The 25,597-nt window shown below is 44.0% G+C and overlaps 1 protein-coding gene across 1 annotated transcript in view; it reads left to right on the top strand.

The window, feature by feature from the left end:
• The window catches only part of St6galnac3 (ST6 N-acetylgalactosaminide alpha-2,6-sialyltransferase 3), a 566,943-nt gene that overhangs the window by 537,815 nt on the left and 3,531 nt on the right, over positions 1-25,597 (top strand). Inside the window, exon 4 of the mRNA XM_008848657.2 lies at positions 25,114-25,221. Coding sequence (XP_008846879.1) covers positions 25,114-25,221 — 108 coding nt within the window. The remainder of the gene's footprint in view (positions 1-25,113; positions 25,222-25,597) is intronic.

The raw sequence follows: 25,597 nt of genomic DNA, 5'->3' as shown, positions 1-25,597 counted from the left end.
TAGGTTTGTTGTATTTAGCCTTTATTATTTTAAAGTATGTTCCTTTGTTTTGTAGTTTCTTTTTTTTTTTTTTTTTTTTTTTTAAATCAGGAACCAGAAGACCAAATGTTTTGACAAACACACAAGAAATTACAAGTGTTTTAGGAACTCTGTGCTAGGAATGGGAGCAAAACCCAAATATGTTTTTTATATCATCTTTATGTCATAGCGTCCTTCCCTCCTGGACTGATGTAGCCTGAACCAAGGCGGAGAGCAGGCAAGATTTCAGAACACACACCCTCCCATCTCCCTCCTGGCCCAGTTGCTGTGTTCAGGGGACAGGCTACACAGCCTCATCCTAAGACTCTGCTTCTAGTTCAGCAGTCCTGCAGGACTGATAGCCCCCTGAGCACCTCGCCTCAGTCATACACACATCGTACACATAAACATACACACATACACATTAGCATGTGTGTTCCCGGCAGCCAGCTTGCTACTAGGTGAGGGCTCTTCTTTTTTGTATTCATTATTTTTATTTTATTTTATTTTTATTTTATATATGAGTGTAATGTCTGCATGGAAATACACCTATGTCGTACAGTGCTGTCAGAGGTCAGAAGAGGCTATGGAACTGGAGTTATAGATGGTTGTCGGCTGCCATGTGGGTGCTGGGAATTGAACCTGGGTCCACTGCAAGAACAGTGTTCTTAGTCACTGAGCCATCTCTCCAGCCCCTTGAGGACTCTTCTCAAACCATAGAGATGAGCCAAATCAGTCTACACAAATGACAGTCTCAAGTCTAGGATGGACTCTGATTAAAATGCAGCCTTTGACCCGAAGCTCTGGAGCCTGCTTCTTCTGAAGTAAAATTTCATTACAAAATAACACATCCAACCCAGGATAAATGAGGCGTCTTTAAGTATGAGAACGAAGGTGTGAGAGCCCTGATAGGAAGAGCGGGAAGCACATAGATGAACTACTTTGTGTCTAATGAATTTGGGAAATACTTAGAATAAATTCTCATTAGCCTCCTCTATTTATTCTATCAACCAATATTTATTGAGCCTCTATTATATGGCAAGTATTACTCTAGACCCTGGGAATGCACATATTAACTAAATAAATGACTCATGGAATCTGCAGATTAGTGGGAGGAGAAAGGCAACAAATTTTAAAATTCTTTTGTGTGTGTTTGTGGTGGTATGTGTGTGCATGTGAATGTGTCGGTCAAAGGACAACCTTGGGTGTTTTCCTTCAGGCCTCTTGACCTTTTGTTTAAGAAAGGGTCTCTCACTGGCCTGGAATTCAACAGTAGGTGAGGCTAGCTGACCAGCAGGCCCCGGGGCTCCTCTTCTGCCTCCCATCCCGTCATCAACGGGATTACAAACATGCACTAGCATGGCTGGCTTCTTTAATGTGAGTTCTGGGGCTCAAACTCAGGTCCACATGCTTGCAAGGCATGTGCTTTACTGACCCCAGACCTTTACAAATCTATCCTACTCCAGGAGTTGACGAGTGTTGGAGAGGGATGAGATCAAATTGAGAAGAGTAGGAACATGATTGTGAAGGGGGCATTTGACATCCTGTGCAGGGGCACAAGAACACTTGCTAAGGAGAGAATTTGTCAGAGTGAATTTGTCAGAGTGAAAGAGAAGTCCTGAGCTGAAAGCCTGTGTGCACGAGCATGCTTTCCTTCCCCAGCCTGGAGCCTTTCAATCATGTTAACAGAGCAATTACTTTATATTAAAATCATTGGTCTTCAAGTCTCATAGGGCATCAGGATTTCCCACAAGTTGTCAATGCGTTTTCCTTTTCAATGATTTGTCCTTTTTTTTTTCTTAAAGTCTCACGTAGTCCAGAATGGCCTCCAACTCAATGCATAGCTATGAATTCACTATGACCTTGAAGTTCTGATCCTCCAGCATTCACCTCCCAAGTGCTGGGGTTACAGGCATGTGCCACACCTGGTTTATGTGTGCTGGCCTAATAGCCTTTCAACTACAAGGTAAAAGTTTTGGGATGTATTCACAGACCACTGGCCTCCACCAACCCCAAAGCTGAGACTCTTACCAGATAGCATCTGAGGCCTGTAGCAGAGGTTGGCCCCATTGTGCTGTAACCTGATTTCCTCAACTATTTATGCAGCAAATGCTTTATTACTTTCATTCTTTACTATAAAAATTGATGAAACCACTTCCCTGTTGGAACATGTTATTGGGGCAACCCAAGTCAGTGTTCCTAGGCCCTGGTCACTGATATGTGACTCAGAATAAACTCTTTGAGGTGAGAGCTGTGTTTTGCATTACCATTATTTTTTAAATATTTTTTTTGCATTCAACCATTTTACTAAACTTGCTTGTTCTAATAGTTTTAGTTCCTGGTTAAACAATTATTCATCTATCGTATCTAACCATTTGGCATTGTGACACAATATCGTCATCTACAGAGTTATGTTCAATCAAGTTATCAAAAAATTGCAAAAAAACTCAAAGCATTTTAAGTAAGCTTACAGTTTGGTGTTGGGCCACATTTCTAACTCCACTTGGCCACATACAGCGTGCAGCCCATGAGTTGGACTTGTCTGATTCTTCTCATTGCTAAGATTTCATGTCTTGGTTCTTTTTGATTAGCTGGTTATTTGTGTGTGTGTGTGTGCACATGCACGTTCATGTATGAGCATATATGCACACACATGCCATGGTGAGAGTATGTAGAGATCATAAGACAATTCAGAATCTGTTCTCTCATTCCGTTATGTGGGTTCTGGGGATCAAACTCCAGTCCTCAGGCTTGTCAGCAAGTACTTTTACATATTAAGCCATTTCTCTGGTCCTTATGCCTTAATTCTATTTACTAAAATATCCAGAATAATACTTAAGAAAGAAGATAACAGCACACACATTTTTAGTTTCTAATTTTATCACACACACACACACACACACAGAGTTCAGCATCTGACCATTACTAGTCATGCAGGCCTTACATTTAACAGAAATGTTCTTAAGTGGGTTTAAGGATCTATTTTTTGTCATAGTTCAAGACATATTTGTTTGGATTAAAGATTGAGTTTTATCAGGTTGATCATCTGCTGAAGAAATCATATGATGTTTCTTTCTTGAATGACTGATAAAATCAATTAATGTAAGATCCTATAAACGTGTTTGCCACAGAACACTACTGTCAGGATGTCTGATCAAACAGTTAAAGGAAATGCTACTAAAACCTTCTCTTGTAGATCCATTATCTCCTTAGTACATAAGATGCCAGAGAGTCCATCCATCATGAAATTCACCTTTATTGAACCTATTTCTAAACACTGCCTGTTCCTATCGAACACCTTTTAAGCATCCCATTGGCTTGGGATTCAATCTAACATGTTTGTGAAGTGTCCGCAGGTTCCCAGATATGAACTCAGCCATGGAGTGGAGTCTGCCCACCCATGGAGTGGGACTTTTAAAAAAAATATTACTTGCATTTTATGTGTATGAGTGTACTGCGTGCATGTGTGTAAGTGCACCCATGTCGTGCAATGCCCAAGGAGGTCAGAAAAAGAGTATGGATCCCCTGGAACTAGAGTTACAGATGGTTGTAAGCTGCCATGTGGGTGCTGGAAACTGAACCCAGGTCCTCTGCAAGAGCAGCCAGTGCTCTTAACTGCTGAACCACCTCTCCGATTCCTGGAGTGGGACTAATTTAATGCTAATATCAACTGGTGAGGGTTTTAATTGGAGGCTCTGAGTCAGGATATGGTGTTCTACTCTCTTGGTTTTCACTGCTCTCCACTTCCTTTATCTGTGTGATGCTGGATTGGGAAGATGGAGTGGGAAATGTTTCCAATTGTTCTGGGCTTGGGAACAACTCATGCAGCACAGGAATTACCATAGGATTTCATTTTCTAACTTTGAAATATTTTCTATAGAGTAGCCAAGAGAGAAATGAACGGCGTTAACTGGTTGTCGGGGAGCTCGTAATTAAACTCCCCTGTTAGCTTTATTTTCTTTACTGATGAGACATCAGGCACCTCCATTTTTCCTCGCTGTGATGAAGCAGGGATGCGCTCTGCTCCAGAGGGTTAACGGCGCAGACAGCCACTCTGCTCTCCTCGCTCTTGTCACTTGAGTTCAGTGAAGAACAGAGAGGCATCAAAGCCAGGTCAAGGAAGCAGAAAGATAGAGTTCCAGGCAGGAGAATTGAACTTCCCCACCACACATTGGTGTGGGAACAAAGGGAGGTGACAAGTGTGAAGGTCTGGAGGGAGGGAGCGACAGAGCCCAGGGAACTGTGAGGTCTTGTATCCCAAGAACAGGGTCAGAGAACATTGATCTTGTTTTCCAAACACTTCCTTTGAAGCAGTGTTGCAAGGACATTGGATGTTTCTGGTCTGCGAGGGAAGAGTTGGGTGTTAAGATCACTTTGGAGACCAATCCCTCCCTACCTTGTTATAGACAAAATACTTCATGGGTCTTCTAAAGACCTGGGCACAAAGAGATCTATATGAATTCTTGTTTACTGCAGGAATTTTTAACATTAAAAAGCGAAATATCCTCACCAGTGCCCCACCAGATATACAGCAGGCATCTGGTTATGTGCTTGGTTTGTATTACATAAGTGTGCAGCATTGGTTAAATATAAATGCAGATGTATAGTTATCTTCTGTCTTTGTCCAATAGATGTGCTTCTAAAACGGGGAGTATAAGTCAGACTAAGAGAAATCCCTTTTTCCAGGTAAGCATACATACACACACATACATGTATATATACACATATATACATATATGTATGCATGTGTGTATATGCATATAGGCAATAATAGTGAATTTCTATCCTTTATCCTTTTTAGTCATTTTTTTGAGACAGGGTCTCCCTGTAGCCCCAGCTGGCCTGGAACTCACTACACAGACCAGGCTGGCCTTGAACTCACAGAGATCTGCCTGCCTCTGTCTGGGATTAAAGGCATGCGCCACCACGCCCTGCTTTTAGTCATGTATCTTAACATTGTAACCTTATTATTAACCTCTTCTTTCCTACTACTCTCAAAGTATGATAAACTCAGATATTTTAACACTTAACTGTGAACATTAGCATTCAACTTCAAAGTGATTTTTTTCTAAAGAAATGAGTAAGTTATTCATTTGCTCTATTTCTACATAGTCCCGGTAGGCTAAAAATAAAAACAATATAGCCATGTCTAAAACACAAATTGCATATGAAGGAATTCTCTGATCAAGTAATAGATGTGGGGGGGTTTAGGGAACAGGAGGAAACTGATAAGATTACATAGCCCTAAGTTACTCTCTGTAGTGCTATTAGAGGAAAGAATGGTAAGCAATAGGAATGTGATCAGTTGGAATGTGGTTCCCCTCCCCAGGCTTCTCCACTCCTAATGGAAGTACATTCATCTAGGTGACTGTTGGAAGGAGCTAACACTATTCACCACCCATCTGTCCACCCATCCACCCACTCATCCATCCATCTACCCACCCACTCATCTATGTATCCATCCATTTAACTATCTTCCATGTGTCCACCCATCCACCCACTCATCCATCCATCCACCATCATCCACAACTCCTTTAGTTGGACAGATCTAGGCCAGTGTCTAACACACTTACTAAACACTGCTGTTTCTTTAGTAATATAAAGGAGAAAAAGATAATGCAAAGAAGATTTTCCTTGAGAAATCAAGATTCAAACGGCTTCAGTATTTTAGCCAGCTTAGAGTTCTTTTGAGTTCCTGGGTGATCACAAAGCTTAAAATCATTCCTTTTCCCTTGATTACAGAAAAATCGGATTTTTCTGTTTCATTCCCTTCTTGAAAGAGATGATGTAGGAGAGCGCCAGGGCATGCTGTCAAGGCTGAATCATACAATATTGATTCTGTGTCTAACCCAGTATCGGATTTTTCTGTTTCATTCCCTTCTTGAAAGAGATGATGTAGGAGAGCACCAGGGCATGCTGTCAAGGCTGAATCATACAATATCGATTCTGTGTCTAACCCAGCGTGTAGTTTCTCAGTTCCAACACCTCACTTGAAAATACGGAGGCTGTTTCCACAATAAGGCCACCGTGACTACAGAGAAGTACTGAGTAGAGAGAGAGGAAAACACCAGCTTCTTCAGAGCAACACTTGAACGTTCCTCATTCTTTAAACAAATTTCATTTGTTCATCCGTCTTCCGTTTTTCTGACTTTTGGTGTATGGATGTGTGAGTATGGATGTTCATGGGGGAGCAGGTGCGTGTGTGTGTGTTTTGGTGACAGCATCTCTCACTGGCCTGGAACACACCGAGTAGGCTAGGCTCTCTGGCCAGCAAGCCCCAGGGATCTGCTTATTCTGCCTCCTTGTCACTGGGATTACAAGTGTGTGCTGTAACTCCAGCTTTTTGTTTAGATTAGGTTGTAGGGATTGAACTCAGGTCCGGCTGAGCTATCTCCCTGGCCCCATTTTTCTAATTTTTTTATAGAGTGTGACAAGACTGCAAAGAGACATCTTAGGAAATGATGATGGGTCCTGGGACCTTATTTATCGTTGTCTCCAGTACAGCCCCTACCTCATTCCCCTCAGTTAAAGGTGACTATTGACTCCTGACAAGTACCATGGTGGGTGAGGTGCTTCTCTGAGGCCCACCCAGTCGTGTTGTCACCAGGGTTTTAACTTATCTGTGGGAAGTGAGTAAGGAAACAGATTCAAATAATAAAGGGGAAGGAACTAGCATAAGTCAGCGCCTGTGAGGCATGAAGGAGTTGGAGAAGGGCCGAATCAAGGGTAACATCGTGTCCTGAACAACATGCATGGCACATTGCATGGACTATATTCATGAATTAACGAGGTAAAATACTCAGAAACACCTGGAGGCATCCCTGATGGACATTGTCCTTGGTGTGTTCATGTTGCCATTCTTTCCTGAAACACCAGCATTCACTCCCCAGGGTGAGCACGGACTTTTTGTTCTCCTACAATGTATAAATCAGCGGTTTCTGTTTTAAAAAGCTTCTTGGATGAACCCAGGCCCAGTCCTGAGTGTATTAGTCCTACTGACAGCAGGCTAGTCACAGAGGCTCGCCAGGAGTTCAGCCCCAGGGAATGGCAACTGCTCTTAGGGTCAGGGTTACTCAAAGAAATAACACATTTAAAACTGTAAATGCCCCTTAGATGAATGAACTAATGCTTCAGAGCTGGACCTGACTGAGGGGGCTTTGTGCTGAGAGGCGCTCTGAAGGAGGCTTTCCTGTGGGAAGCTCCTATGCTAGGGTCATTTCTGGTACTGGCTGTGAAACTGAAGGCCACAGCAGTGAGCACGCATAACAGTAACAGAAGCCAGTAGAGTGGCCTGAGCACTTCCCAACCTGCTGCAAATGGGACGCCTGGTTCTCTAAGAGGTGGCCTCACAGTGAACAGTTAGGACAGAAATGAACTTAGTTCACTAGACATTTGCTTCATGATTTTAGAGATTTAGTAGTGATCTCCTGGATGTTGGTGTATCTTCTGTTGGTTCAGCTAAGTACAGGAACGCATCTCCCCAGTTTGAGAGCCCTATGATTGCCTATTCACCTTCCTGTCACATACCGTTAGTGGCCAACTCAATACCGCAATTTATTCTTCATAAAAAGTGGAAAACAGGGGACTGGGGTGATGGCTCAGCCGTTAAGAGGACTGGCTGCTCTTGAAGAGGACTGGGTTCAGTTCCCAGCACCCACATGGTGGCTAAAAACTGTTCATAACTCCAGTTCCATGGGAATCCAACACCCTCTTCTGACCTCCTTGTGCATTGCTCAACATGGGTGTGCTTATTACAGACAGGCAGTATATGCATACACACAAAATAGTAAATAAAAATTTAAAGAGCGGAGAACATAGATCAGCCCTGCTAGATAAGGTATGCATCTACTGGCCACAAGAAAAGAGTTGGAAGCTTTTCTCGAGGTCAGTGATTCCAGGGCTGCATGGAGGCTTACAGGACTTAGAATTCTGGTTTGCCTTTGGCTTGTATCCTTGGCACATCCCTGAATATCCTTAGATTGACTGAAGAGTCTGTGTTGCATTATCCACGGGAAAATATGAGAAAAATGTTTAAAATTCCTTGGGGAGAGATAGGTTGGCCTTTTCCTACTTGGAAGAGGCTGACTTCCAAAACTCATTCAACTCAATTGGGCAAATTGAGCAGGTAGTATCTTAGCCCCCCAGCATCCCTTTCACCAAGGAGCATTTCCAGGCTGTTTGAAAGTCAGCTGTTTATAAACTGGGACACATATTCCTCATGGTACAAATTTCAGTGTAGTGATTCTCAGGTCAATTCTCAGAAGCTGATTTAACACAAAGTGGAACGAGGTTTCTCATCGAATCTTCAAACCTATCATCCATAGCAGTGATTTTTGGCCGTGGCTGCTCTGGAAAGGGTGTTTGTTTATTTTTTCCCCAAAGAACATGTTCTTTAAAAGGAATGTTTTCTTTTTAAAGAACATGTTCAAAAGTACCAACACCCAGACTCGGCTCCCAGGACAATAAAATCGGCTCTGTTATAGGTAGCAGTGGCAAGAAGTGGCCCTTGGGAAGGGATGGAGAGGTCTCAGCCTCTGGGGAGGTTAGAGCTGTGACTAGGAGGCAGAAGCCAAGGCTCCAGGGATTACAGAATGGGGACTGGCGTCCTGGCGAACTGAGCACAACACAAAGAAGGTACCTCAGGGAGAGGGACGGGACTGTGGGCTGGCAACCTATAACTAACTTTGCTGTCTTGATAGGAAAGGGACTTTCAGGAGTGGAGAGAGAATGGCAGTATTGAACTGTAAGAATGGAAGGATGGGTCCTAAAGTGATGGGGAGGGAGCGGGCCAAACCTCACCCCACAGTGGGGCTGGCCAGTTCCCTGTATCTACTTCATAAGAAGTGTAAGAAGCTGCCTTCAATCTATAAACTTTTAAGCCTTGTGTTTCACTTCTAAATGTATACATTTTAAACATTCTCACTCCAGAGGGGAGAGAGAGGCAAGAGGCATGGAAAGAATTCAGTGAGATGGCTCCAAACACCTTCCAGCTTCAGTAGCTCCTGGCTGCTCACTTCCCTGTAACCCTTTTGATCAGAACCTCAGAATTCAGAAACGTGGGTATCAGGTGTTGTCAGCAGTTGATGCATGCATCTGTGCTGGGTGGTGGGAGACATGCATCTGTGCTGGGTGAATGATCTCCGTTGTTCTACTGAGTCATGGAGACTGGGCGTAGAGATTTCTTAATTGCACTGTGACTAGTGCAGTATAGGAAAATCCATGCAGACATACACACCTGCATGTTAGGAAGCTCCGTTCACGTACAGGACATTGTCTAATTTCTGCTCTGGGTTTCTTGGCACTTCCTAGGGGCTACTGTGGGGGCTGCGCTTTGATTCTTTCTTAATGGCATTATGGCTGTTCTTGATCAACAAAAAGACCACATTTGAGGAATTCCACAGAGATGCATGGTAGCTGTCTTCTGTTTGGAAGGGAATGGCTGCTTCTAGCTTCCTGTGATCAGTCCTTCAAGTGCTAGAATTCGTCTGTAGTTGACATTGCTGGGTATTTCTGACTCTGTGATACGGCAGAAGAAATCAATATGAAAGAGGTGGATTCTGTGAGATTCTGGATGCTGTGGTGTGGACACGGAATGCACAGAAGGGTTTCCTCCAAGGTACAGATTTACTGAAAACTGCAAACACAGGCTTCCCCCACTGTCAGGGGCTGAGCTAGTTAGTAACCTAAGGAAAACTATTACCCCCACTGGAAAGAGTCATCAGACATGGAACTCACTTGAACTGGAACATCTGAAAAATTCTCAAATGAAGGCTTGTTTTCCTCTTAAACTCTGGACCAACAGGCATCTTAAGAATTGAGGAGGAATGGGGCTGGAGAGATGGCTCAGTGGATAAGAACACTGACTGTTCTTGTAGAAGACCCAGCTTCAAATCCCAGCTAACAACTGTCCCTAACTCCAGTTCCAGGGGATCCAACAGCCTCTTCTCTCCTCCGCAGGCATTCCACGACACGGGTGCACTTACCTACATGCAGGCAATACACACATACACATAAAATAAAAATAATAAAACTGAAAAAAAGGAATTGAGGAGGAAAAAAAGGACTTTTTAAGGAACTGAAGCCGTTATACAGTTGTGTTCTAGAACAGCAGATACATAGCTTGGTTTTCTTTATTGTTGTTTGGTTGCTTGTTTTGTGTTTTGAGACAGGCTCTCATGTCGTCCAGGCTGGCCTTGAACCTGATTCTCCTGCCTCCACCTCTAGAGTGCTGGAATTACAGGTGAATGCTATCATGCCCAGTTCACATAGCTTAATGAGTAAGACTCCATTACCTTTGACTCTTCAGCCCAGCTTCCACTTCAGGAGTTTGCTGAACTAGGTGCCCTAGACCAGCATCTGCTTCATTATACTAACGATACTCCATTGTTTGGCAAAGAAGTTATTCATGAGAGTCAATTGATGTCAGCATATTGGGAAAGTGACAGGATTTAGGTTAGAGACTAAAATTCTAAATGCTAGAATTGTGAGATCCACTTGTTGCGCTAACCCGTTCTGAGTGAATTTTGTCTTTAGTGAGCTCCCAAAAATAATTTTAAAGGATGGAGGCAATAGGGGAATATCTTAGATTTTCCTATTGAAAATAAATATTCCCCTCCAAATAGCTCATTTGAGGATGTACTGAGCCATGAAACTAAGTCAGAAAGGGACAATAGCTTTGTCCAGGCAGGAAGTAGCTGCAATTTAGTCTGCTCTCAGCAAAGAAAGGTCAACTGTGCTTTCTTTGTATTTTTTCAGTTTCCTCTCCCTGTGTGGCTGATCACTTGATGATAGCAGAGGCTAGCCTAAGGATGAGCTCATGTACTGAGACATTAGGGCAGGACCTCAACCCCCAGTTTCTTTCTCTGGGGCCAAACACCCCACATCACTGCCTGAAATCTTTGTTAAAAGTTTTAGCTATGTAAGTTTTTTTTAAATAATGTATTTACTATTTTTATTTTACATGTATGAGTGAATTGCCTGCATATATGAGTGCACCCATGTTGTGCAATGCTGCGGAGGCCAGAAGAGGGCTTGGGATTCCCCTGGAATGTTCCCAGCTGCCATGTGGGTGCTGGGAATCGAACCCAGGTCCTCTGCAAGAGCAGTCAGTGCTCTTAACTGCTGAGCCATTTCTCCAGCCCCTAAAAGTTTCTTTTAAGTATAGTCAGGTGCAGTGGCATATGCCTTTAATCACAGCACCTGGGAGGTCATAGCCAGCCTGGTCTACACAGCGAGTTCCAGGTAGACTGGGACTAGGGAGACCCTGTCTCAAAAACAAAACAGAACAAAACAAAACAGTTACTTTTAAATGTAATTTTTCATCTTGAAATAAAGCCAGAACTAAGGAGCACTGCTGTCAATGGAGTTCAAGTCTGATTCTTTCTTGTAACCAAAAGAAAAACTTGGGTGACTCAAGTTCTGGTTCTGACAGGAAACTAGGAGGGAGTGAATCATTATGCTCCACTTCTAGAAAGTGGTAGGAAAGGTTCTTTTATCTGTTTCTGTGCACTCCTACGTGATTACAGTATTCCCTTCCTTTTTTTAAAATCTTAAGAAAAATCTCTCCTTTTTTTTGAGTCATAAGATGGCTGATGGGAGAACTAGAAGAGAAAGAAGCTCAAGTCCTTTAGTTACTGTGTCAGGGCAGCAGAGGAACAGGAGCCTCTGCCGTCGGCGGGGCAAGGGGATTAGCATTCAGAATACTGAAGCCGTTCTGGCAGGAAACTAGGAGGGAGTGAATCATTATGCTCTACTTCTAGAAAGTGGTAGGAAAGGTTCTTTTATCTGTTTCTGTGCACTCCTACGTGATTACAGTATTCCCTTCCTTTTTTTAAAATCTTAAGAAAAATCTCTCCTTTTTTTTGAGTCATAAGATGGCTGATGGGAGAACTAGAAGAGAAAGCAGCTCAAGTCCTTTAGTTACTGTGTCAGGGTAGCAGAGGAACAGGAGCCTCTGCCGTCGGCAGGGCAAGGTGATTAGCATTCAGAATACTGAAGCCCATGTCAGTTTGAGAAGGGCATTATTTTAAGCTAAGTTGAAGGGTATGTTAGAGAAAAGAACACTTTTAAGCCCCAGTATAAAAGTAGGATCAGATCAAAGAGCAACCGCGAATAAGAGTCAAGATTTGTTGGGAAAAACATCTCTGATTATACCTAGAGTATTTGATGCACTCGGTGGTGCTGGGAAAGATCTTTGAGGTCAGCCAACCCGGCTTCAGTCTTTGGTTGTGAAGAGTAGACACCTCCTTCAGCTGAAACAAGCCAAAGTGGGAATTTATTAAAAAGCTATAGAAACAGAGTGCTCGAAAGAAGTCAGGCCTGGATGTGCAGTGGGTCTGGGACCTTCGCTTTTACATCAGCACTTACCTCCTCCTTTTACCATTGATGCGTGTGTCCATAAAGCAAATGTCTGAAAACTACCAAGTTTCCAAAGTGTTTGGAATAAAGTTAAAAACACATGGGGCTGGAGAGATGGCTCTGCAGTTAAGAGCACTGACTGCTCTTGTAAAGGACCTGGGTTCGATTCCCAGCACCCACATGGCGGCTACGAACTGTCCTTAACTCCAGTTTCAGGAGAACCCGAAGCCCTCTTCTGACCTCCACAGCAATGCATGACATGGGTGCACTCACATACATGCGGGCATTACACTCATACACATAAAATAAAAAAAAACACAAATGTATAAAGTACCAATAGTAGAGTACCTGTACTGCAAATACAATTGTACACTTTCTCCAACATGGACTTTTATGAATTGCAGTTAGTGATGAAAGACTCTGTTTTAACTACTTCTCTCATTGCTGGAACCAAATACCTGACAGAAAGCAACTTAGAGGCGGGGCTCAGGGTTTAAGGGGAGATACTCCTAGGTGGAAAAGGCGTGGTGGTGATGGCGGGCAGGAGCTTGAGTCTGCTGCTTGTTCATCCCCCAGAGAACCAGGAAGCAGAGATATGACAGAGTGCAGCCAGGCTATAAACTGCAAGGCCAGTCTCCCAGAGATCCCACCTTCCAGCTGGGTTGTACTTCCCAAAGGCTCCATCACGTCACAAAACAGCTCTGTCAGCTGAGGACCAAGTTTCCCAACTCATGAGCTAGTAGGGGACATTTTACATCCAAACCAGACCCTGTGCCTACTCAAGCCAATCTTTTTAAAATTAAATTTTTAAAATTTATTACTGTGAGTATACATCTGTGGTGGTTTGAACAAGAATGTCCCCCATACACTCAAAATATTAGATCATTTTATCCCCAATTGGTGCAGCTGTTTTGGGAGGTCTTAGAAGGTGTGTCCATGCTGGGGGAAGCATGTCACTCAGGGTGGGCTTACAGAGTTCTTAAGCCTTGATAAATCTGCAGTTGCTCTCTGCTTCCTCTGCCTGTCTGAAGACATGAGAGCTTAGCTTCCCCTCCTCCTCCAGCCACCTCTGACACCATGTCTCAGCCAAGATGGACTGTTGCCCCTTTGAAGCCGTAAGCTAAAATAAACTCTTCCATCTATAAGTTTGGTCATGGTGTTTCTATCACAGCACCAGAAAAGTAAGATAACACACACACACACATATGTTCAGGGGCATGTGTGTCACAGTGCATGTGTGAAGGTCAGAGGACAACTTTGTCGAGTGGCTTCTCCCCTTCTACCTTTACATGGGTTCTGGGGAACAAACTCAGGTTACCAAGCTTGTGTGGCAAGCACCTCTACCCTCTGAGCCATCTGCCAGACCCCAAACAATCCTATTCTACCACCAATGAAACTCTGGCCAGGAAGTTGTAACATATCTGATTTCCCAGAAGGTTAAAAGTAGAGCCAAAAGATACCCAGAGGTCCTCTGATGGCTGCATGTGATGATTTGTGAAATATTGATAGTGGCGACCAAGACAATGTATTGAAGCACCTGAGGTCCCCAGTGTCAGACTGTCACTGGGTACGTACACCTCTTCATTCATCTTCGTACCTTCACTTGTGTAACATAATATTAATAGTCTGTACAGAATGGGCAGTTTGTGGAGCTGGAGAGATGGCTCAGTGGTTAGGAACACTGACTGTTCTAGGAGATCCAACAGCCTCTTCTGTCCTCCATGGGCATTGCACGACATGGGTGCACTTACTTATATGCAGGCAATACATGCACATAAAGTAAAAATAATAAAATATTTTTTAAAAAGAACGGGCAGTTTGTGAGGTTTAGTTGAGATAACTGATGTACATTTATTCAACATCTGGTACGTATAAATTCTCTACAAATAAAAGACACCAGTAATTAAAAGCGCGTCCATGTTTTACTGCATAAGAACCTTTAAACCCGGAACAGGAAGATTTTTATGGCCTATTTGTAAGACTGTGATCATCTATACCATAGCTGTACCTGGTTTCTGTCTGGGACTTGTGGTTTGAATGAGAAATGTCCCCAGAGGCTCGGGTACTTGAACATTTGGGCCCCAGTTGGTGGTGGTGTTTTTGGAGAGGTTATAGAACTTTTAGGAGGTACAGGCTTACTAAAGGAAGTAGGTCACTGAGGACAGACTTTGAGGTTTATGGGCTTGCCTCACTTCCTGTTCTCGCGCCACGCCATGCCTTCCCCACCATGCTGGACTCCCCCTCTGGGACCATAAGTGACAAATCCTTTCTTCCTAAGTTGCTTTTAGTCATGTTGTTATAGCAACAGAAAAGTAACTAATACAGAGCTCGTGTCTGCTTGGTGAGAAGAGTACCTAACTTGGATGCATTGTTCTATGGTGGGAAGGAAAGTATAAGAAATGGAGATCATGTGATGCTGCTTAAGTCTCTATGGTGAAATGTCTCAGGGTTCATTTATGTCCAGATTCCATTAGTCACAGCAAACCCTTTGGCCAAGCCAAAGGCCATTGAGGCTGGAAAGTTGCTGCCCCTGAAAGCAAGTCTTGTGCAAGCAGGGAAGGGAAAAGTCAGTCTAGCACAGGAAGGAAGCATGAAAATCCTTGACCATTGCAACAGGGCCTTTGGAGGACCTTGACTCATCTTAGACTCAAATCCACACAAGCTGTCCCATTGCTCTGCACCTTCAAAGCATGGGGGCATTTAGGAAAATCAGGGATCCAGGAAACGTGTGAACTGTTTAGAGATTGACTGTTAAGGCACAGTGTCGTCCCTTATCCAAGAAGTCTATCAGGAAGATACATTTAAAGGTGTTTAAGAGCCACATTTCAAGGCCTGGAAGCTGTTTCAAAGGGTGCTTTTCCTTAAAGTATCAGTAGTATCTGGTTTCATTTCCATCATCATGCACATTTACACAACTGCACACACACATGCACAAAGCCTTGGCAAATTAAGTGTTTTTGTAAGAACTGTTTCTCTGATAAACAGAGCAGGTGGAGAGCCTGCAGGTGTGTACCCAGGGAACCTGGCTGGAAGTAAGTGGAGATCAGATATGTTTGCTCATGATTTGTAACACAGTTTATAACACAGATGAACACTACAAGGTGCATCCATCATCACACATTTTTAATTATTTTTATTCTTAGTCATATGTTGTTTACATTCCTTCTCAATGAGGAATTAATGAGGAATTTAATGAGGAAGAACAAACATAATTCTGCCAATTTTCTCCTGAATATTTTTCCTCCAGATCCATAAATTTCATTCCTCTGAAAAAAATAGCAATACAAAACATCAAGATGTCTCTAATATTTCAAAACAGAATGTAAGGAAGAAAAATAAATCAGATGCTTCTTATGCATCTAGTTTCTAACCAACACTCTGCGACAGAAATGAGCATCAGTGGTGCTTTGGGATCCATTTCAGATCAGGGACAGAGCTCCAAGCTGCACTCCCATTATTTTGGCACCTCCGTGTAACTTCGTAAGCCAGCCATCAGCCTGAAATACGCTCCTCTTTCTGGCATTCCTACTTAACTCTGCAATTGGAGCTCAGCTCCGGCCTCCTGTTGGAGGAGAAATCACTGTCCACATTTCTCCTGGTAGTGCTTCTTGCTGGTGAGTGTTCCCACAGCACCTGGAGGGGATGACCTCTTTGATAGCTCACTTTGAAAACACACATCAGATGTCCTGACTTGAGATCAGAGGAGCTCGGTATCTCCAGTGACAGTGCAGCACTGCATACTACCACATACTCCACAGATTTTTCCTGAATGGATGACGGGGAAGGCAGAATTGAAAGGAACAGGCGGGGGCATTTCAGGAGCAGGAGTAGTGACACAAGAATGAAAACAGAGTAACGTGCAAAGGTGGATCCAAATGACTACAGCGGAGAGTTCAGGAAAGAAGGGCAGACGGAGACTGAATTGTTCAGTGTCTTAAGGGACAACCATGGTCCTCCGCTGCTCTGGCTCTCATGGCACAGTGCCACAGACCTTGTAGCTTAATCAACATACTCCCACGTGTCTGGGGCTGGAAGCCCAGGATGTGTGCAGCAGTGCTAGTAATGGCTGGGCATGACTGTCTTCCCGCCTTTCCACTATATCCTCCCCTGGTAGAAAGGCAAAGAACTCTGATGTCTCACAAGGACACGAATGCTGTCTGCAGGTAACCAGCCTTCTAACTTCACCTAAGGCTAACGCTCCCCCTCCAAATCCACTCCCATCACCAAATACCAAATGCATCACACTGGGGTGTGTGTTCAGTAATTCAGCCATAGGACCCACCTATAGTGAGTGGTTAAGGTAGGTAGCACAAGAAGTGGACCAGACCTCAACCATCCCTGCCATTCTGGGGACCTGCTGTTCACTTAAGAGTGAATGATAGTCCAGAAATTAGCGTTTCCAGTTGAAAGGACATTAAAATCCAAGGATAAGCACAAAATAAGCTTTTAATTTCTGAGATGAATTAGCAAAGTAATTTTTGATAATGACATTGTCTATTGCCACAGCAGCCATAAATCATACCTTGAGTTGCACCATTTTACTTTTAAAACCAAGAAAAGAACACAGTCATTGCCTTTTATGCTTCTGCTGTACAATGTCACTGCGGTCACCACGATTCAGGGGGCCCCATTGATTCTGTGGTGCGGAAACTCTCCACTGTCTTCACAGTCCAAGTGTCCATCCATCAGGATGCTAGCACAGTCGTCTAAAATTCACTGCTGTCCCCATTTACCCATGATCCATCCGTCTAGTTTTCCTTAGTTTCCATTCCTGGAATATTCTCTTAAGAATTCCCACCCAGGAGGTGATACTTTATCCAGTTGAAAATGTTACTCCATTTGCAATGGTTTGAGCCAAAGCTGGGACTCCTGCTGCCCGATTTGCAATACCCACAGAGGACAGAAGAGGCTGCTGTATCCCCTGGGACTGGAGTTACAGACAGTTGTTAGCTGCTATGTGGGTGCTGGGATTCGAACCCGGGTCTTCTGCAAGCACAACCAGTTTCTTAACCACTGAGCCATCTCTCCAGCCCCAGAAAGAGGTTCTTCCGTAAGCTTGTACTGGGCCTGTTCTACTGGTAGAGGGTACAAGTGGGGGGTTATGTCCCAGGTTAACATAATGGGCAAAATCCATGGTATTTCCATAGCTCCTGACTATGGAGTAATATTCAGAACTATGTGACTTGGGGACAGTGGAAATTGTCCACACCCTTTAAGCTCCATTTCCAGTGGTGTGCTGCACGATATTAGACTGAATCCCAAGGCACCATGGGGGCGGGGTCACCAGCTGTTTTTCCTGCCTGTGTTCTCTGTCTGCATGTGTCCTTTCACTAGCCATGTGCTTCTGAAAGGAACAAGTGGGGATGCTCTTAATTGAGTAATTGTTTTCTACTGGCTATTCCTTCTTCTAGGAAGGTATCTGGAAAGTTCCTGCTATTTGTCCTGCCAGTGTATTATATTCACGAGCAGAGATCCAATAATGTTAAAACAAGACATATATATTGATTCTTTTTAAAACTTCCTCTTTTACTTCCAAGTACAGCAGAGAGCCAATAGCATGTTCTCCAATAAACTTCCATTACTCGAGGGTTTGGTTCCCTTCAGTCTTTGATGCTTAGAGTGCCACAGATTATAGAATGAGGCCACGAAGTTTGAGTCAAAGGCCCGTGAGGAACTGTCCCTGGACAGGACCCAGCCCAGTAACAGAGGCTCCCGAATGCCTTGTCCCCACATGGACCCCTTTCCATCCCTTCCTGCACATTTCCCATCACAGAACAGAACTTACTCTTCAAGCCTACTCTAATGAATCTGATTCCTGGGATTGTAAAAGGCCAGAGAGTAATCTGGTATTGGTCAAATCTCAGTGGCTTCAGACAGGCTTGTAAAGAAAGGAACAGGAAGAGAAATGCTTGGCTGGGTGAGGAGTTACAAAGAGACAAGAATCAGCCAGAACAGGAATTTTAAGTAAGGAGGACCTGGCTTTTTGAGTCGGGGACAGGCTCAGGGATTATCCTAAGCCAGGAGGTAGCACAGAGGGCCAAGAAACCTGTCATCCTCTTAGGATCCAGGAGGGCCTTCGTCAGAAATAGATGTGAAAGAATTGCACAGCATAGCTCCCACCCCCATACACAGCACAAAGAACTCTCTCATCCAACATAACAATAGCACCAAGAATCAAAAGTCTGACCCAGAGAACGTTTTTGGCCCATCACAGTATAAAGGACTCCAGGTCAAAGCCCAAGTCCTCAAAGCAACAGTGTCAGCTTTCAGAACACCCATGAATAAACAATGCATTCAGCACAAGCCAGTTTTCTTCTGAAGATGTGCCATGTCACAGTACTCAGTCTCTCCCCTGGACTCATCCAGGGACCTGTTGCTCAGTACAAGCGAGTAAGAGACAAAGACTTCAGGATTAGCTTTTGAGAAAACAAATATTCTCAGATGAAGAGGAGCAGGTAAAGAAAGGTTGACAGCCAAAAACATTGAAATTGGTGAAAAATAAATGAACAGCAAGCAAATAAATAGATAGCTTGACAGACAACAAATCCCTGTATCCATGCAATGCCCTTTAGGTGCCAAGTAACGGGCACACGAAGAAGGCACAGTAGCTTATATTTCAGCAGCCATAAACTACATGAAGATACTTTAAATGGTATGCCTTCAAGCATGTGCGAGATCGGTATGTTGACAGCATCATTTTTCTAAGAGATGAGCAAGTCATTTAGTAGTTTCCAGGTTCTAATTATCTTGATTACCAAGGAGTGGAGGGATGTAGAGCCTGACCAATGGAAACAGATGACTCCTGGTAACGTTCCTGACTTTGTCCCCCAGCCCGGCTCCTTATTCTGCAGCATCAATTTGATCTTTCCTATTGTACTTAATCAGGGACTTCAATTCTCTTCTCACCCTATGGGAAGCTTGATGGTTTATTTGTAGATGATGATAATTGTTTTTATCGATCCCAAACATGGGCATTGTACAAACTATGGTGTGGCTGATGGCCAGATGGTACACAGTGTAGCGTGAGTGACAAGTTACGAGATAACATTTGGCCCAGAAGAGACGTCTTGAGCATTCTGAAGGAATTTGACATCTATTGCAGGTCTCTCCAAACTGACAAGTATGAACAGTTTCATGTACATCAGTTACCATCTTTTGCTGTCTTTATTGAACCTTAAAGGTCCACATGGGTATAACTGTATACTCACTCAGGGTGCACCATGCTGCAGCTCGGGGGTTCTGCCAGTGGCACGGCTTTCTCTGAATTGCCAGAGCCAGTACCACACAGGCCAGTGAGTTCCTCTACGGGTGCAGATCCCAGGCTGTTTATTTGGAAGCCTTCCGGGGTTAATCTAGAAGCTGTATTTTTCCATCCCAAATATCACTGCAGGGACAGAGGCCCTGAGTATTTTGAGAAGAAACCACTTGAAAGCCCAAGGGTGACTGTATGTGGAAACATCACAGCATTTCATGTCTCAAATACATGAGAGGCATTAAGGGAAATAATGCCACGGCCTAATTATGTGCTGTTTCTAGGACAGGGCACTTGGGCAGTGAGAGCCTCCTCCATGTGAATTAAATACAACACATGCTTGGAGAACTTTTGAGCTAATTAGTGTGGTCTGACTACCCAGAAACAATAAATGAGGTCAGGTCTAAAAGGTATGGAATATCATAAATGTGGTTAAAATGTCCTTATTAGGTGGCAAAGTGGAACGATCTCTGGCTAGCTGCCATATCTTAACAGTACTGACCACCTTTCCCTGTGGTACAAAGATGATAGGCCTGTGAAGGAACCACCATGATGGTTGTATCCTGTTTACCCTTTGAGGGCTCAGTTGTGAATGCTGAACTCTCAGAAGTTATTATATGGCCTGCTCTAGTCAGGCAGGACAGCTTCTTTGCAAAGTCAAGGTTGACATATTACACAAAGGACCCCCCCCCATCCTGAGCTAGGATAGCATCTTGGTCTTATAAAGGGATCTCCCTTTAGCCTGAGCTACCTGAGCCCTTGACAGTTGGTGATTCAAGGGGATGACAAGATGCTCCAATTTATATTTACTCTCATGTAAATTAAACTGCTCTCAATACCACGGCTCAGTGATGCCCTTTGTCTTGCATCTTCATGGGCCGTTGTTATGAAAACAGAAACATAGAGCTCTTCCCCTGAAAGCCCTGGTCCTGATTCCTAACCCACCTTCCCATTCGCTTTCTCTTTTCACATTTACCCAAGGCATCAGTGAGTACCCACTGTGATCATGTGAGTCACGTGTTTGCTAATTGCATCATCCAATACATGCAGCATGGCATGGCCTGGTTAAGGCTTAGTAACAAAATCACTATCTAGTGGCTATAGAACCATTCAATTTAAGAACTGGAAGGAACTTTAGATATGACTTAGTTCAATTATCTTATTTTAGAACAAAGGACGCTGAGACTCATGGCAAGATATGCCCATGGGTGCAATAGTTGCACTGATGTTACGGGGGTAATCAACCATTTTCTGATTGGATTTAAGTCCTGCTCCCTAAAAGGAAGCATATGCCCAGTACTGTAAAACTGGCCAAGAACACATGGTTTGGGCTGACATGACCCAAGAGGAAACCCACTACTGTTACTTTGGCAAATGGACATAGAGTGTCAAACTGCCCTCCATGAGTGCGGCTCTCAGACCTCAGAGACATTTATGCAGTCAACACTGGTTAATGCAGAAACTAATAACTGATCAAACTATAGAGAATAAATGTTAGTCAAGTGTTCAGCCACAAATGGGACATACATGACCCCTTCCCAAGGCTCAGGGACCATCTCAGAAGACGAGGCAAAAAGATAGTAAGAGCCAGAGGTTGGGAAGGATTGGGGTGAGACAGCATCTTCCGAACATGACAGGATCACTGCACTCAAGAGCTCACAGTAGCTGTGGGCACCTGCGTAAGACCTGCTGCACAGGATTAAGCCTGCCAACATTCCAGGATGGAGGAGGGGGATGGCTCATAAGCCCCACCCCCTTCCCTGAGGAGCTATTGACAATTGATGGCTTCTGGGGAAGAGTTAGTTTTCCTTAAGGGTGTGGCCCCTGGAAGGTCAATCATGTTCCAGTGGATGGCCCCCCCACTCATGAGTATATGAGCTGAATACAGTGGGTTTTTTTTGCTTTATTTTTATTTTATATGTATCATGTGCATGTATGCAAGTACACCCATGTCTTGTAGTGCCCACAGATCCCCTAGAAACAGGGTTATTGATGATTGTTAGCCACCATGTAGGTGCTAGGATTCGAACCCAGGTCCTCTGCAAGAACACCCAATGCTCTTTGCCTGTGAGCCATCTCTCTAGCCCCTCAGTGGGTTATCTTTAAAAAAGGAAGACAAAAAGTTGGGAGAGGTTGGATGGAGCTGGGAGGAGTTAAGAGGAAGAATTAGGGATGAATGTGATCAAATACATTGCATAAAAGTCCGAAAGAAAAAAAGTGGGCTATTCACAGTCCCTTATTTCAAGTGGTGACAGAATAGGATTGTGAGACCAGGCATCTTCACATCAATCTGAGCTCCATTCAGTTCTGACTGCAACACACAGGCTTTTGTTGTGATCAACTGTGTGATTACACATGTGACTTCTTCATGGGAACATAGGATCCTTAAGAAGTAATTTAATTCCAGTGTCTAGCGGTTAGTGAGAGGTGATAGAACACAAAAATCTATTTGTCAAAAAAACTAAGTAGATAAAGTAGTGAGATTTGTTTTTCTCCCATAAGTGTAAACAAGTGCTGGTGTTTTAGTGATCTCCGCCAGTGCTTGGTTGAGCAAGTAATGATGGAAGTTGGGGAACAGATAAATGGAGTGAAAACACAAGGAGAGAAACGGGTTACAAGTCAGCCCAGCGAACATCCACGTCCAATCAGAGCTTTTGGTCAAAACACTTGCCTCTTCTGACCCTCATACCTTTCAGATCAGCCTTATGGCAGCCCCTGAGTCCTGGACTACAGAGTGCCTACAGGCTAAGTCCTGTGATAAGCAAGGTCCCTCTGTCTGTCTGACTTCTCTGCAGCACATAGACCAGATTCTCCTGTGGCTGTTATCCAATGTGATCGGTTTTCTAGAACACAAAGCCCCACACACATTCTGGATCTCCAAGTTCAACCAACCATTGACCCAAATCCTTTCTTCCACTGTGTGGAGAAACCGGCATCAGAATGAACCGGGAGAGACTCATTTCTTGTCCTAATTTCCTAAGTAATACAGTATTCCAACTTTTTACATAGCAACTATGTGGTTAGAAGTAATCTAACCAGTAGGGGTGACCTGAAGCATCTGGAAGTGGGTAGCTTCTGCTCAAACACTCCTCTGTGAACCTCTGGGTCAGTGTGCGGGTACTAGATCCCCCTCCTCTGTGAACCTCTGGGTCAGTGTGCGGGTACTAGATCCCCCTCCCACAGATGCAAAGGGCTGACTGTATTTTCCATTTAGAAATCATGTAGCTGGAGGTGCAAAGGAACGGCTGCCTAAGCAGAAGCGTTTCAGACTCAGGGACAGGCTGGCCAGGGGCTGTAGATCGATGCGTGTGTCCTTGCAGTTCACACAAAGGTCAAAAAAATAAAGTCTGAAAATTTCAGTCGGCAAACTCCTTGTACGTTTGTGTTTTTCTGGCACATTACAAATGAACACGAGGGAGGGAGGGAAGGTGCTCTAATTAAGGCCCACAGGGGATACAATGGTAAGGACAAACAGTCATAGAACTGGAGTCCTGACATCAACAGGAAGCTACGTCCCGCCAGAGAATGCATCCAAAATGGTAATCAGTGTCAGTTGGTAGAAGTGTAGAGAATAAGAGTCTGCAGAGTGTGGGTCCTTGGACAGGACTCCTATGTTAAACATCACCTACCCAGGGACCATTGCAGAAGAGGGGGCTGAAAAATTGTAAGAGCCAGGGAAGAGGTGCATGACCATATGGAAAAAGAGTCCTACAAGCTCCTGGGAATCTGCTCATGTGAACCTACAGCAATGGTGTCAGCATGCACAAGACCAATGCAAACTCAAGCAGACAAAAACCCAGCACAGAACTGTCGAAATGGGCAGCAGACCCCAATCTTAGCCATAGAACTATTGACAGCCGATTACTACTGGGTGAGGAAGAGCTGATCGTCTTAAAGGGAGGGACTCTAGATAGGCTGACTAGACCTCAGTGGATGAAGTTTCACTGAGGGATGTCTGGGGACACTAACTTGACTTGATAGGCCTTAACACAAATGACAGAATGCATGAATTCCAGTGGGGGGCACTATGGGAGGGTGCCATTGGTGAAGAAGGTCTAAAGATGATACGATGCTCTGTATGAATACACAAAAAGAGCTACTAAGGTTGCAGCAGGCTGGAGTCTAGAGAGAAAACAGAATACACTGTTCTCTTTCAGGGGTGCTGCTATACAGCTGTTGAACAACTTGGGGTAGTCCACTTGCCAGAACAGGTGTCAGGAGATAGAGTCACATACTTTGAATGAGTTGGGTTACCCTGGCCTTAAGAATGAATGCGGAGATCTGTTTTGAAACATTTGAATCTGGCAGACTCTTGCGGTCAGCAGTACCTTGAAGTGCATCACCCTCAGGCCCCATTACTGGCTTCCCAGACCTTCCCGGAATACACCAAACACACACCCATGTTTGTCATTTTACCTGTGCTGTTTCATGTTCCTGAGATACTTTCCCTTGATATGGCCCACATATCTTCCCATTTCACCTCCCAACAATTTATTTTCCCCCCAGACTTTGTTCTCATTATCAAAGAGCCAATCCTTGAGGTCCTTTATACTATGGCTGGTTGTAAATCTAATCTTGCCATCAATGTAAAGACAGAGACATTAGCCCGTAATTTCTGTATTTATAGCATGTACAAGATGGATTGGCACAGTGTAGGTGTCCAATAAAAATGTACCCCAGAGGTTGGTACCAGGTCTTGGGAAGAAACTTGTCTCTTGATTCCTTGAAGGCTGTTTAGGAAAACACTTGGATGGCTTCGCAGGACAGAATGCCTACAATGCTTAGAAGCCAAGGCTGGGCTAGAGATGTGGTTCAGTAGTAGAGTGCTTACCCAGCATGCACAAGGCCTTGGGTTCCACACCTAGCACTTCAAAAATACATACATAAATCTGGGGTTGGCAAGAAGGTGCAGGAGATGAGGTGCTTGCTACCAAGCTCGACTACCTGAGTTTAATCCCCAGGACCTGCATGGTGAATGTCCTCCGACCTCCACATACGCACAGATGCCCACCCCCCCACCAACTCCCCACCCCCAACACACACAGACAAAGATAATTTAAGCATGCAGTAAACAGCCAAGGAGCTTTGGAAGAAGTGCTGTGCCCTGGAAAGCAAGACAACACATTACCATTCAGCTCCCCTCAGAGCTCTAAGCAAGTTTTAGAAAACCTGTCTCCTGCTATACACCACTAATTTGTGTCTTATGGAAAATCTAATAAATTATTTTTCACCTGAAGGGAGCAGGATTATTTGACTTCGGATATTTGCCATATGGCTTCTCCTTCGTACAGCATAGCTTTGAGGCTTAAGGTACGAAGAACATGCCTATAAATTATTCAGAGATAATTCAAAATAAGTGTGCATCATTGACAGATTGTCAAGTTTCCTAGTGCTTTCTCCTGATTAACAAGTGCTATGTTTTTGATAGAGTGGCTGTTTCTCACTGAACTTACTGTGTTTTGTTTTGTCTGATTCTGTTCCTCCAGAGTCCAGTCTGGCTCCTACCTCAGCACCGGATGGTTTACCTTCATCCTGGCCATGGACGCCTGCTACAGCATCCACGTCTACGGGATGATAAATGACACCTACTGCACGTAAGATCTCAGGGAATTATTTCTATGCAGCTCCAATTCTGATATCTTGTCAAAATATCACAATTCATTTTAATGCCATAAATCTGAGAAATAGATAAAGCAACAATTATTTCCTGGTGTTCTTTGCAGACATGACACATCCTTGTCAGTGCATCACAGTCTGACTTTTAGAGGTGATAGAAAAAATATTTACCACCGTCTGATGTCAGACGTCAGAAGGAACACTTTCCCTTCATCAGTGCCAATCCAGGACTTGCGGCTTGGAAATACAGAGCAAGTTCACTGGTAACTTGATTTGCAAAGGCAAGTTTGCTGTGTCTGCTGCTGCAGTGGCTTGACGGACAGCTGTCCAGCCAGTGGTTTGAAATTCTCATAG

This window comes from Nannospalax galili, unplaced genomic scaffold, assembly GCF_000622305.1.
Source record: "Nannospalax galili isolate Female #2095 unplaced genomic scaffold, S.galili_v1.0 scaffold1124, whole genome shotgun sequence".
NCBI classification, from domain to species: Eukaryota; Metazoa; Chordata; class Mammalia; order Rodentia; family Spalacidae; genus Nannospalax; species Nannospalax galili.
Note: the sequence above shows the minus strand (reverse complement) of the source record. Positions and strands in the feature narration are given on the sequence as shown.